General features: G+C 36.2%; 1 protein-coding gene across 2 annotated transcripts; it reads left to right on the top strand.

Annotated features, from left to right (window-relative positions):
- Positions 1 to 3857: 3857 nt before the first annotated feature.
- On the top strand, positions 3858 to 11886 carry NUA (nuclear pore anchor). 2 transcript variants are annotated; one of them, XM_079064385.1, is made up of 5 exons: positions 3858 to 4354; positions 5489 to 11195; positions 11282 to 11357; positions 11445 to 11529; positions 11613 to 11886. In XM_079064385.1, the coding sequence occupies exons 1-3, from the start codon at positions 4049 to 4051 to the stop codon at positions 11290 to 11292; spliced, it is 6024 nt and encodes a 2007-aa protein (XP_078920511.1). In that variant the 5' UTR covers positions 3858 to 4048; the 3' UTR covers positions 11293 to 11357; positions 11445 to 11529; positions 11613 to 11886. The 2 variants fall into 2 exon arrangements, with proteins under 2 accessions (XP_078920511.1, XP_078920510.1); XM_079064384.1 differs by having other exon boundaries at positions 11442 to 11529.
- Positions 11887 to 13983: the final 2097 nt, after the last annotated feature.

The following is a 13983-nucleotide window of genomic DNA, read 5'->3' as shown; positions in this document are numbered from 1 at the left end:
GTTAGCAGAAACTGTTCTGACTTCTATTGAATTGAGTGGTTGTACAGAATAAAAATCTCGGGTTGTCACAGCAAACCCTCGCATGAGCCGCAAACGAGGTTCGCAACCGTAAACCTCGGTTCACAGCCGAGAACCCACTCTTCGGACTGTAAACCTTCGGTCTTATCTACTCGGTGCGAGAACCAACGATGGTGTCACATCAGTTTTGACCCTATTTAGGGACCAAACTGTAAACTCCTCATCACTTCTTCACTTCTAGCCGAAAGCAAACCTTTTGCTCTCAAGAACTCCAACCATAAACACCTCTTCTCTCTCAACTATCATCCATCATCCTTTGAATCTTCATAGGATCTTGCCAAGAACACCAAGTGTTCTTCATTTCATCAACCAATCTTTTTCCCATATTCATATTTTGGGCCGTAAACCCTTGAATCTCCTTGGTTGCACCAAGAACACCAAGAACACCATTGGGGCCATGAACCCAAGGGCTGGCCGTAAACTCCTTTCAGCCTTCCGTTTGGCCTCTAACACTCGTAATTGTAAGTAAAACTTACAAATAGGTCCAATTCCCCATCATTCTTATGATTATATTCACTAATTGTATACATATATATTACATGAAATGCTAATTAGGACTCGGTTTTGCTACGGGACTTCACTCGTGGAAATAACATCCTATATCGAACCTTCAAACGAATCACTAACCTAAAGGTGAGTTCATACCCCTACGCTTTCACTATTTTTCCATGTTTTTAGGGGGAGAATACAAGTAAAAACACAAGGAAAGCTTGTGTTAACATTCAAATGATTTCAAACAGTTTTAAAACATGTCGAGCTATTTCAACCGATGTAAACTATTTTAAAAGAATGTTTCAAACTACTTAAATTGTTTTATACTTTTATTTTTCCAAAATACATGTTTATATATATATATATATATATATATATATATATATATATATATATATATAGAGAGAGAGAGAGAGAGAGAGATGATTAAGATCCAACAGGCTTAGGACTGGTGTTTCCACCTTAACTCCTGTTCCTTGTCTGGTTGTGGACTAGGGTTGGAATCACTTGTCCGACTGCCTGATTGATCTAAATTATATATATATATATATATATATATATATATATATATAGGACATGAAACGTATTTAAATAAAGTTTTAAACCCTTTTGTAACACGTCGAGCAAAATGTATTTTCCTCAAATTATTTCATTATGTTAAACAAACTGTTAAATTGCTAGGATTTTCATTACTTACAGAACATGCATATAAACTATAATAGATATAGTTTAGGGACTTACATATTACAGTTTTCAACTACGAAAAGGATAATATATACAATATATCACTATAAAAAGGCTTTTCTTTATTCTACACGTAATCGTAAATATAGATTTGTGAGAGTTACATTCCAGTACTTATCCAAGTGCCAACGAAAGCCCTGATTTTATAACCAGAGTCTCCTGAAGGGAGAGCGAGAGTTTGTGTATAGATCTATACGGGACTGACAATCCCGCACCCTGACTGTTAGCTACAGTTGTCCTGGGGTGACAATTGTCATAACAGTTATGACACCCGAAGAACGTCGTATCAGGCCATCCTAGTCATTAGCATGGTTATAATAACTCACAATTTGGTATTAACAATACGATTAGTGTATGAATACGTAAACAACTTTACATAGTTTTATACAATAACAAAACTACAATCCAATACTTTACAGTACAACTGATGGATCCAGGAACATACATACGAACTAGTAACATGAACATACATCGTAGAAAGGACCTATAATGCTAATTCTATGATTCCTTGGTTTATACTCCATGGTTATATCTAAATAGGACCCGATAGGTAGTAGAATGTGTGTTTTCCGCTTCATTTCTTGTTCCTTGTTTGGTTGTGGGCTTAGAGCAGATTCACACCGTCTACTATCTACTCGATTTTGGTTGTGAATATGATTCGTATACACTAAGTAATCATAGGGGGAAACAGGTATGAGTCAGGTCATAACATACAAGTACAACATACTATTTTCTAATACAAAACTTACTTTTCTGAAGGGAATGATTAACTAAGTACATACACACAAAAAGGGTTGCATACTTATACATTGTATTACATTACTTTTCTAAGTACTAGATATATTTCACTAAAAAAGGACCAGCACTGTTAACACTGAAATCGCCTAGTGAATACATCAGAGTTACATACAAAGCAGGTCCAACAAACAGTGGAATGTGTGATCTCCGCCTCATTTCCTGTTCCTTGTTTGGTTGTGGGCTTAGGGCAGAACCACACAATCGATTGTCTGTTTGATCTGGATTGTATATAACTTGTATCCACTAAGTGATTATAGAAAGAACTAGTATGAGTCACATTTCTTACAATAAATACAACATAAAATATTGGGTTTTCTGGAGGAACAAACTAAGGTTTTCATGGAACAAAGAAGATACTTTCTAAAACAAAATTCTTATGAACTCACCAACTTAAATGTTGATACACTTTCAAAACCACTTGTATTCCCAGGAAGCTAGTAGACATGTACACGTACAAGGATTTAGAAGATGGAGCATAGTAACTTCATGTCTTGTTTTGCTACTTACTTTTGGAGTCAATCATATGTGAATTGAATACAATGTAAACACTATAATATTTAATGCAATGGATGTTGTTGCTTGTTTTACTATTCTACATTTGTTGTGATACTGAACATGACGCCCTCCGCCCCCCGAATGTTTACGCCATCTCGGTTTGGGGGCGTGACATTATGTGTAGCTCAGTTTCGTTCATTCACTTACTTACTTCACACTATTCTCTTGTTTGGTTCTTTTAGTAGTATAGGGTTTGTTCTTCAGAGTATGTAACAAATTAGTATTCAATTTATGTGTCACTTATGTATTCAAACCTCTTGGCTGATTATGTTTTAAAGTTTATTGTAGTGAGATTTTGTTTGTATTTGTACTTTGTTTTTAATACGATGAGTTTATGAGATTCATCACTTAGTGGTTCCACATTCACGAACTTTATCTTTTTGGGTGACAACCTCATCTATGTCTATCCAAGTGCCATTGTGTTATTTCTCGTTTTAGTGCCAGAGTTAAATATCATATAGTGGTAAATACAATCATCAGAACATTTTGGTTTGTAATATGGCAATTTCAATATCGTATACTTGAACTTGATTCCCATGAAACATCAACACATGAAATACATAAAGATTGACATTTATTTTGTTCGAGATCAAGCAACCTTGGGGTTACTTTGTATGATTAATAAAGACAAATTTCACTAAAGTTACTAACTTTTCACAAAAAACTCGATTTTAATACTTTTTTTTTTGTCTAAAATTAGACATTTTATTTACCAATTTTTTATTATTCCGACCACTTAACAAGTAAATTTAGTTGTAAGTTGATGTAACACTTTTAATGATGTGACATACTGACATAAAAGAAAAAATAATTGCTTTATGTATAAAATCATAACATGAAATAATTTTATTGTACAAAACTAAAAAAGAAAATGGTTTTACAGTAAAACGTAATAAAATAATTTTAATTTTCAAAATATGTATGTTATATTGAAGCCATAATGCTAGGTAATCAGTTTTAAAGATTTGCAATTACTGAAAAAGGTTCTATAAAATATAATAATAATAATTTTATAGATTTGCAATTACTGAAAAGGTACTATAAAAAATAAAATAATTTTATTATACAAAATAATAATAATAATAATATTAATAATTATAATAGTCTGGATTTTTCTTGAGTTTTTAAAAGTTAATACTATAAGTTTTTATTTATTTATTTTTTCTTCTTCTTGTAAATCAATACGAATTCTTCGGTCTCTCGAATCCACAGACTTTAATGTTTAGGGCTTTTCTTTCTTCAAAGCGTTTCATCTCCCTCCAAAATCCACTCGTGTTCCCCTACTTCTTTTAGGGTTAGGGTTTCTTTGATCTCCTCTTTCCCTCTGCATGATATCCATTCGTCTTCTCCATCCATAGATCTTCGATCTGTACTGGAAAAGATGCCGTTGTTCTTGTCCGACGAAGAGTACGCTCGCTGCTCCCACGACCCTTCTTTGATTGCGCAGAAAGCCGACGCCTATATCAGAGAACTCTACAATCAACTCGAGACTGAAAAAGCTCAATACGATGCTTCCTCCATAACCGCCGAACAGACTTGTTCGATTCTCGAGCAAAAATATGTATCTCTGAAATCTGAATTTACTACGCTTCAATCGCAACACTCGCAGCTCAATTCTACTCTTGAAGAACGCGTCTCTGAGCTCGCTCAGCTTCAAGCGGATAAGCATCAAATCTATCTCCAATCTGTAATATCTCTATTTCTTTGCACTTTATATATGCTTATGGTTTTGTTTGGATAGAAATACTTGTTCAATGCAATCGATGCTGTTTTTGGTGAACTTCATCTGCTAGTTCTTTTCATGTCGATGATTCTCTAATATAATCTCTTAGGTTTTAGTATCGTATACATTTTTATGCTTCTTTTGTTATAACTTGTTGGAACTAGGTTGTAATGTGTGACCTACATATAATCTATCTGGATTAATTTGCAAAGGTATATTCATTTGATGTTGCTTTAGGGTTTTTTGGGTTTTCCAAGTGTGAATTTTTTTACTAAATTTAGTTGATGCACCCACATACATGCATTAATTATAGGAAACATTGACTCTACTGATCTCTCTGACAGAGGTAAAATTTTGTATGATCTGTTGGGAAATGCAAGCTGTGAATGTGTGCTCCAAGCGGACTTATTTGTGTTTGGAATGATTGTACTATTAAAATGTTCATTTACAATGATTGGAAGTTCTCTCTTACAATCATTGGAAGTTCTCTCCCTCGGATAACTGTTTATGTTTGCCAGAAAAATATGAATTTCTAATTTCTAGCTAATTTAAAAACCTAAAATCTAATTTGAAGAAGCTTAACTGAAGTGCATAAGTTGTTTAGTTTTCAGATGTTTGGAAAGTAAAAAACAAAATGATAATGTTTAGTGGTTATATTGATCCAGTAGTTGATAACTTGATATGGTGATAGATGTTATTTGAAATTATTTCCCCATTTTAAATAAAGGCGTTAGATCTTCATTATCATTTTTGTAAACCTTCAAGCAGACATGTAGTTAGGCTTTAGTTTGGCCTACTTTCCACTGCTTAATTTTGTGTAATTTCGATTGGAAATTGGAGATTAGATGCATGATTTAATCAATTATATGGATGATATAATCAATATTGTCTAATTGGTTTGTTTGAGAAGTTTTATTATTATTATTATTATTATTATTTTAAAAATTTTACCCATGTTACTGTTATTTGCCCTACATGAGCTCTTGGTTGGAGCCTCTGACCCTTTCTGAAACCACCTATGTAACAAAAATATTTTTTCTGAAAAGTTATTTCTATGTGTAGGTTTTCTAACTTTTATTTGGATTGTACTTTATTTAGATTGGCAAGGATGGCGAGATTGAAAGACTGTCATTAGAAGCTTCAGAGCTTCAAAAATCCAAAAGTCAGTTGCTGCAAATGATTGAACATAAGGATCTAGAGATCAATGAGAAGAACAGCAGCATCAAGGGGTATCTTGACAAGATTGTTTCTTTGACTGACAATACTTCCTCTAAAGAATCACGCACCAGGGAACTTGAGGCTGAGCTGGCACGTGCTCACACTTCTTTAGCTCGTTTAACTCAAGAGAAAGAATTAGTCGAAAGGCATAATGTTTGGCTTAATGATGAGTTGACCACTAAAATCAACAATCTCTTGGAGCTCAGAAAGACACATAATGAACTAGAGGCAGACATGTCTTCTAAACTTGCAGAGTTGGAGAGAAACTACAGTGACACCTGTAGTTCATTGAAATGGAAAGATGACAGAGTAAAGGAGCTGGAATCAAAGCTAGAAGCTTTACAAGAAGAATTATGTTTGTCTAAAGATACAGCTGCGAGTACTGAGGAAAGATTGTCTGCTGAGCTGTCAACTGTTAACAAGCTTGTTGAACTTTACAAGGAGAATTCAGATGAATGGTCTAAAAAGGCAGGAGAGCTTGAAGGTGTTATCAAAGCTTTAGAGACACATGCAAATCAGGTTGAAAAGGATTACAAAGAAAAACTCGAAAAGGAAACATCTGCTAGAAAAGAGTTTGAAACTGAAGTTTCAAATTTAAAAGCAAAACTCGAGAAGTTAGAAGCAGAATTGGAAAGTTCCAGAAACTCAGATCAGTTTAATCTTCTTCAAATGACCACATTCAACCCGAATTCATATAAAGACTCTATGGATAATGACAATAATCTAATGATTGTTCCCAGTATTCCAGCTGGCATTTCAGGGACAGCATTAGCTGCTTCTCTTCTTCGTGATGGTTGGAGTTTAGTTAAAATGTATGAGAAATACCAAGAAGCTGTTGATGCTTTGAGACATGAACAATTGGGAAGAAAACAGGCAGAATCGATACTAAAAAGAGTATTGCATGAAATCGAAGAGAAAGCTGAGGTCATATTAGATGAAAGAGCTGAACACGAAAGAATGGTGGAAGCATATGATATGTTAAATGAAAAACTACAGCATTCTCTTTCTGAACAAACTTTTCTTGAGAGAACACTACAGGAGCTGAAGGCTGAAATAAGAAGACATGAACGTGACTACAATTTAGCTCAAAAGGAGAACAAAGACCTTCAGAGAGAGGTGACTGTTTTGCTAAAGGAATGTCGTGACATACAGCTTCGTTGTGGCTCTGTTAATTACGATTCTGCCTATGAAGACACGAGTCAACTCATTGACCAAGATGGTGATTCTGTTTTGTCTGAGCGGTTGTTGACTTTCAAGGATATAAATGGATTAGTTGAGCAGAATGTACAGCTTCGGGGGCTAGTTCGTCTTTTGACTGAACAGATTGAGAGTAAAGAAATGGAGTTAAAGGAGCAATTCGAGAAGGAGTTTCAAAAACATAATAAAGAAACAGCTTCTAAAGTTGATGCGGTTTTAGCTAGAGCAGAAGAACAAGCAGGAATGATTGAGTCACTTCATACTTCTGTTGCTATGTATAAAAAGCTATATGAAGAAGAACATAAACGCCATCTTTTACCCCTGGAATCTCCAGATACAACACACATGGAGAGAAGGAGCAATGTTACTCTCTTTCTAGAAGGTTCTAATGATGCTTCAAAAAGAGCACAAGATCGAGCTTACGAGAGAATTAAGGTTCTTGAAGAAGAGCTCTCTGGGTTAAGAGGAGAGATCATTACTTTGAAATCACAACGTGACAAGTCAACTTTAGAAGCAACTTTTGCACATGAGAAACTCGAAAGATTTATGAAAGATTTTGAGCATCAGAGGGAAGAAACAAATGGGGTTAGAGCAAGAAATGTTGAGTTCTCACAGCTGATAATCGATTACCAAAGAAAGATTCGTGAAGCTTCTGAGTCTTTGCATACTGCTGAAGATTTATCCCGAAAACTAAACATGGAGGTTTCTGTTGTGAAGCGTGAGAAAGAAATTTTAATTAACTCTGAAAAGAGAGCATTTGAAGAAGTTCGTCAACTTTCTGAGAGAGTTCATCAGTTGCAGGCTACTTTGAATACTGTTCAAACTACTGAAGAAGTGAAAGAAGAAGCGAGAAGTGCTGAACGTATGCGTGAGGGCGATTATGTCAAACGTACAGAAAGAGAATGGGCAGATGCTAAAAAGGAGCTTCAAGAAGAACGTGATAATGTCCGAAAGCTCACACTTGAACATGGTTCAGCCATGAGAACAGCTATGCAAAGAATTGAAGAAATGGGGAAAGAATTGGCAAACGCGTTACATGCTGTTGCAGATGCTAATGCTAAAGCAGCTGCTGCAGAGGAACGCCTCTTGAAATTTGAGAAAACAAAGAGTTCTGAAGCAAATGACGAGAACGCCCCTACCCAGGAAGACGAGATGCGGGTTCTTAAGGAAGAGATTGAGAAGTTAAGAGTAGAAGCAAAAACCAACAAAGATCATATGCTGCAGTATAAGAGTATAGCACAGGTGAATGAGGCTGCGTTGAAACAGATGGAAGCTTCACATGAGAATTTCAAAGGTGAAGCTGAAAAGGTGAAGAAATCATTAGAAGAAGAAATTTTATCACTTAAAGAGGAGGTGAATCGGCTTCAAGAAGGGTATAATTTGAAAGCAAAAGAAGCAGCTTCTGCTTCTGTTTCACAAGAAGAAGCTCTTGTGAACACGTTGTCAGAGATTTCCAAATTGAGAGACGAATGTACTGCTAAAAACCTGTGTATCGAGTCCTTAGAGTCACAAGTGTCAGCCATGAAAGGTGATTTGGAAAAAGAGCATCAAAAATGGCGTACTTCTCAAGATAATTATGAACGCCAGGTCATACTTCAGTCTGAAACAATTCAGGAGTTAACAAAAACATCACAAGCATTGGGTTCCTTACAACAAGAAGCATCTGAGCTCCGTAAGGTTTCAGACATTCTCAAAATTGAAAACGAAGAGCTGAAAAGCAAGTGGGAGACAGAAAAGAAGGTTCTGGAAGATTCCAAAGATAGAGCCGAAAAGAAGTATAATGAAATCAACGAACAGAACAAGATTTTACATGATCAGCTCGAGGCCTTACACATTAAGGGAGCAGAAAAGAGTCTTGGTGGTGCTCAATCCTCTGATACTTTTGATGATGCGGGATTACAGAATGTGGTGAAGTATTTGAGGCGATCGAAAGAGATTGCTGAAACTGAAATCTCTTTGTTGAAACAGGAAAAGCTTCGGTTACAATCACAGCTTGAAAGTGCTTTGAAGTCTCAAGAAACAGCTCAAAATTTGCTTCGTGCTGAGAGGGAGAATTCTAGATCAGTTCATTTCACAGAGGAGGAGTTCAAGGCGTTGCAGCTTCAGGTTAGAGAAATGAATTTGCTTCGTGAAAGTAACGTGCAGCTTCGAGAAGAAAACAAACATAACTTTGAGGAATGTCTCAAGTTACGTCAATCTACTCATACTGTGAGGGCTGAAGTTGAAAATTTGGAGAGTTTGCTTGGTGAGAGGGTGAATGAGGTGGAGGCTTGTAAGAGGGAGATAGAGATGCTTAAGAAGGAGAAAAACGAGTTGCAGATTAAAGTGAATGAGTTTGTTGAAAAGTTCAGAGATATGGATCCTGAAGAATATGGTCGGATGTGTGCGGATTTGCAGGATTTGAAGGTAAAAGTGTTGGAGAAAGATGGGAACTTGGAGGAGGTTAAGAAAGTTGTTTTGGAGAAACAGGAGGTGATACTGAGATTGGAACAGGAGATTGGTAAGAGTAAAGTGGAATTAGATGAACGGGAATCGAGGTTAAACAGCATTGGTGAAACGGAGACGTTTTTGAAAGCAGAAGTTGAGAGGCTGAAGAAAAATTATTTTCTCATGAGACGTAGAAATGACATTGTTGTGAAGGAGAAGGAGGAGTTATTAAAGAAGAATCAAGAACTTTCTAAAGATTTAGCTGCTGATTCGAGCCAAGTGAAAAAGAGTAATGTGGATAGCAGTTCAGTTGAACAAGCAGCCATGACTAGGGAAAGAGAAGAGAAAGATACGAGAATTCAGATGCTTGAGAAGACTGTTGAGAAGTTAAGAGAGGAGTCAAGGGAGAGAGAAGAGAAAGATAAACGTATACAGATGTTGGAGAAAGTTATTGAAAGGCTTAGAGAAGACGTGAGGAAAGGAAAAGACGAAGTTAGAATCGAGAAAGAGAAAGCAAAGAATCAAAAGAGTGACAAGGGAATTGTTGATTCATCAAAGCTGGCAGATGACTTGGAGAAACATAAACAGGCCTTAAAGACCCTTTCGGAGGAAATCGAAAAGATGAATTCCGGCGACTCCATTGATGAACTCGCTGCAGCTTGTCTTCTTGCTGTTGAAAACTTTGAACAAGTTGCCAATCAAGTCTCTGGTGAGTTTGGACTTCCGGTCACCACCACCACCGAGTCACCGCCAGCCGACTCCGGCGCACCACCACCAGCTGTCCCTCCACCTCAAAACACAATAGAAGAAAGTGCAAAACCAGCATCAACTGATAAAGCAAGAGTGGAACCACGTAAAATTGCGCGAAGGCTAGTTCGGCCTCGTATCGTAAAGCCTGATCAAGCGAAGTCAAAGGGCGATGTTGACATGTCAGATTCTGTTGCAACCAACTCACAACAGTCGTTGTCTGTACGCAAACGTCCTTCAGAGGGACAAGAGGGATCACAATCAAATGCGCGTGAGAGCACCGGTTCCGATGTGGCAGCACCAATTGTCAAGAAATCCAGAGGCTCAGAACCACCACCCGAGGCTCAAAACATGACAGATGCTCCCGAAAGTGTAATACCCGAAGAGGCTCCTCCGGTCAATGTTGTAGACGAAAGTCAAACTTTGAAAGAAGATATGGATACAGGAAGGGAAGAGGAGGTTGAGACTGGTGAAGAACAGGGTGTTGAAGATCTTCAAACGGAATCACAGAATGAAATTGGTGAGGCGGAAGTTTCCGAGGATCAACCAAAGGTGGTTATGGTTATGGAGGGTGAGGTTGCAGCAGGTGAAGTGGGAAGTGAGCCTGAAGAAGGTGAAATGGTGTCGGATGCTGTTGTCAGTAACCAAGAAACTGGGGAAGGTCAGTTGGTTGAGCGTGGGAGGAGGTCGGCTTCACCTATGCCGGTTGAAGATGACGTGGCAGGAGAGGATACGCTTGGGGTGATGGAGATGGGTTCTCCATTGTTGACAATGGAGGACACTGAAGATAAGAATGAGGAAGGTGAAATAGAAGTGGAGGAAACTACCCCCGAGAGTTCAATGGATAATAAGGTGAATAACGATGGGAATGATGAAGAGGCTGCTGTTATTGATCATGTTGAGAAATCAACAACTTCTTCTGCTGTGACTACTGTGACTGTGACTACTGAAACTGGAGGGTCAACAACAGAAGTGAAACCAGAAGAGTCAGCAGCTGCTGCTGGTACTGGTACCGCTGACACAAGTAATTCGACAACAATTAATTTGAATGAGAGAGCAAGGCTGAGGTCTTTACAGAGACTGGCGGGAACAAATACGTCGCCTCCTCCTCCTGCTGCCGCCAGGGGTCGTGGACGGCCGGTCCCACGTGGACGGAGTGTTCGTGGTGGACGCGCTGCTGGCCGTGGTGGTTCTGGTCAAAACCCTGGTTCTCAAGGTTATATTTTATAATATAATTTTCTGTAACCTTTATATTATTTTATTAAAACCATATATTGATTTTTCTTGGGATTTAATTGGCAGGAGGAATGTGATGCCAAATGCAACCAAGAAAGCACTATCACCTGTTGTTGACATGAATCATGTTTTCCATTGTCAGGTACTATAAACTATAAACACACTTATTATTTATTTTGATTTTTTTTTAAATGGTTTTATGAATTTTCTACTATTTTAAATACAGAAGGGTTGGGATATGAAGTAAAAAGGGAGCAGGTAGCTGATGTAAGTAGTTAATTTGAAGATTCGTGGAGCTGGTGGATAGAGCAGAGGTTTGTATTGGAGGATTTAATTATGTTATTCTAGGGTTTTCTATTTTTTTTTATTAATCATTGATTGGTATATGTTATTGCAGGGATTTGTTTTTGAATGATGGCTGATTGTGGAGTTTGAGTTAAAATTTTGTTTGAATGTATGGAGTTTTGCGACTGGGATGAAATACTTGGGTGGATGGCTTATTTTTTTGCAAGGGTTTGGGAGCTGAATGAAGTATATTAAATTAGCTACACGTTTAAATGATTTTCTTCTAAAAACGTGAATATTTTTAATTTCGCAGTTTCCTTAGTTAAATTGCATTTCAAAACCTTAGACTTATTGCTTATCAGATGAGTCAGAAAGAAGTTTTGTTATATTGTTCGTAGACATGTTCGCTTTCTATATTGCCATTGAGAATTAGTTTTGCATGATTTTAGACATATCCATTATAACATGGCTTAGGTAAGATAGGATACTTGTAACCAGTTTTAGGTTAGTTACGGAGTGATTATTAATTTTTTTTTGAAACAATAATAAGTTAATATTTTACTGCGAAACTTATAACTGAGCACCCACCAAGTCATTAACAAAGTATTAGAGATGGTAAATTTGATCTTCTTTATGAATGAAGTCTTATTGAGTTATGTCTTATGTGTTATTCTAAGAGCAACCACATGGCATCTTGCAAATGAATTTCAATTGCCACCTCAGCTCAGCCTTGCCAATGAAAATGTTGGCTCCACCACTAACTTCATTTTCCCTTGTAATACCATTTCCTTATTTCCTTATTGATAAAAGAGTTATTGTTATATATGTAATTATAATTATATTATTAAAATGTAGTATATAAGTTATTGTTATGTAATTATAGTCATATTGTTAAAACCTAAAGATAATTAACTAGGTATGTATAAATTTTATTAACTAATTAACAATTTAATATGTTAATATTTATGATTAAATAAATATTTTAAATTTCTAAATTTCTAAATAATTAAATATTTATAAAGTGATAAATGATGTGACAGTGGGGAGTGGGGACCACTTTTGAAAATATGGTGGTATTGCACTGATGTAGGGATTAATTGCAAATCTAACGTGACACAAGTAAAAGAACAGTAACATTTCACTGATGTGGATGATCTAAGTGAATTAAATGAGTTAACCTGGAAAGGTTTAAGCTAGGTGGATTAAAAGTTGGGTAAAATATACTTATATTGTGCACGATCTTGTGTTGTTTTATTCCAAAAAATTAGATTACCATGGAAATAATATAGTTTTTTTTTTTTCTTTGTAATGATAATTAACATTTTTTCTTTGAAAAGGGTAATACAAACACCCTCTAAATCCAGTATGAAACTACACCTTTGTACACAAACCTTTTAGAGAAGGGACATACTTTTCAACCGTATGATATTGATAGGTCAATGACCTTTTGGTAGTAATAATTAATAATTTAAATATTCATAAAAAAGTATTGGAAGAAAATGTTTAAAATCTACTCTGATTTGACAGATTTCTTTCAAACCACAACCTACTCGTCGGGATTGTTTGTTATACTTGCTTTGACGGACTAGTTTCAAACAACACCCAACCCATACAACTTGCTAATGATTTAAGTGCAATTGGAATTTATATAAATGCAATCATTCAATTTGTGATTTAATACAAATTAGGTGGTACATGTAGATGTACATTAGTCTCATCCGATGACGAATGATGGGATCAAATGGACCACATCCCCTTGCCGAATCAAAGGACAAATCCCCTTGAATGGTCCTACGACCGATCAATGGGAGGGGTCGACAAGGAGTGTTCCGAAACTAGACAAGTTTTCGGATAAAAAATGCCAAGGAAAACATGACTAAAATAAAGGAAAATTAATTTTTTTGGATTTGAAAAAACCGAGCTGCCGGACACCCCAACCAAACAACTTAAACTATCTCAGACAACTCAAGTTGTCTTGAGATGCACAATGTTCGATCAGTTTTTTCCAAACGTCTACAGTCGCTAATGGTTTTTTCAAATATACGTTTTTTACCGTTTTAAACTATTTTTTTCGTCGCTCTTATCCACTTTTTAAATAGTATGAGTATATATACTCCTAATTTGCCATTTTTTTTAAGACTCTTAAGTTTTTGAACATTCTTACATATATCTAGTTTGTTGCTTTCATTTTTGTATGAATACCAAAGTGCCTTTGGTAGATTTTCCCAACTTGTGGAACACATACATGGTATCGAAATATTAATTAAGGATAATGAACTTACATGATCCATCAAATATCTAAAAGTTCTTTTGATTATCAATTGGTGTTGCACTCCCATTTTCTAACATGTTTTTGCCTTCTATATATGGTGTTGCAACTTGCTATTCGCTACCATAAAAACTATACTACATGTTTGGTCCGTAACATTTATGTCTCATTGCATTGTTGGTCCAACTAAAGAAAATATTGCAAGCATAGTCCT

Source organism: Lactuca virosa, chromosome 8 (genome assembly GCF_052849685.1).
Source record: "Lactuca virosa cultivar CGN04683 chromosome 8, Lactuca_virosa_CGN04683_v6, whole genome shotgun sequence".
NCBI lineage: Eukaryota > Viridiplantae > Streptophyta > Magnoliopsida > Asterales > Asteraceae > Lactuca > Lactuca virosa.
This window is presented reverse-complemented; position numbering and strand designations above follow the sequence as displayed.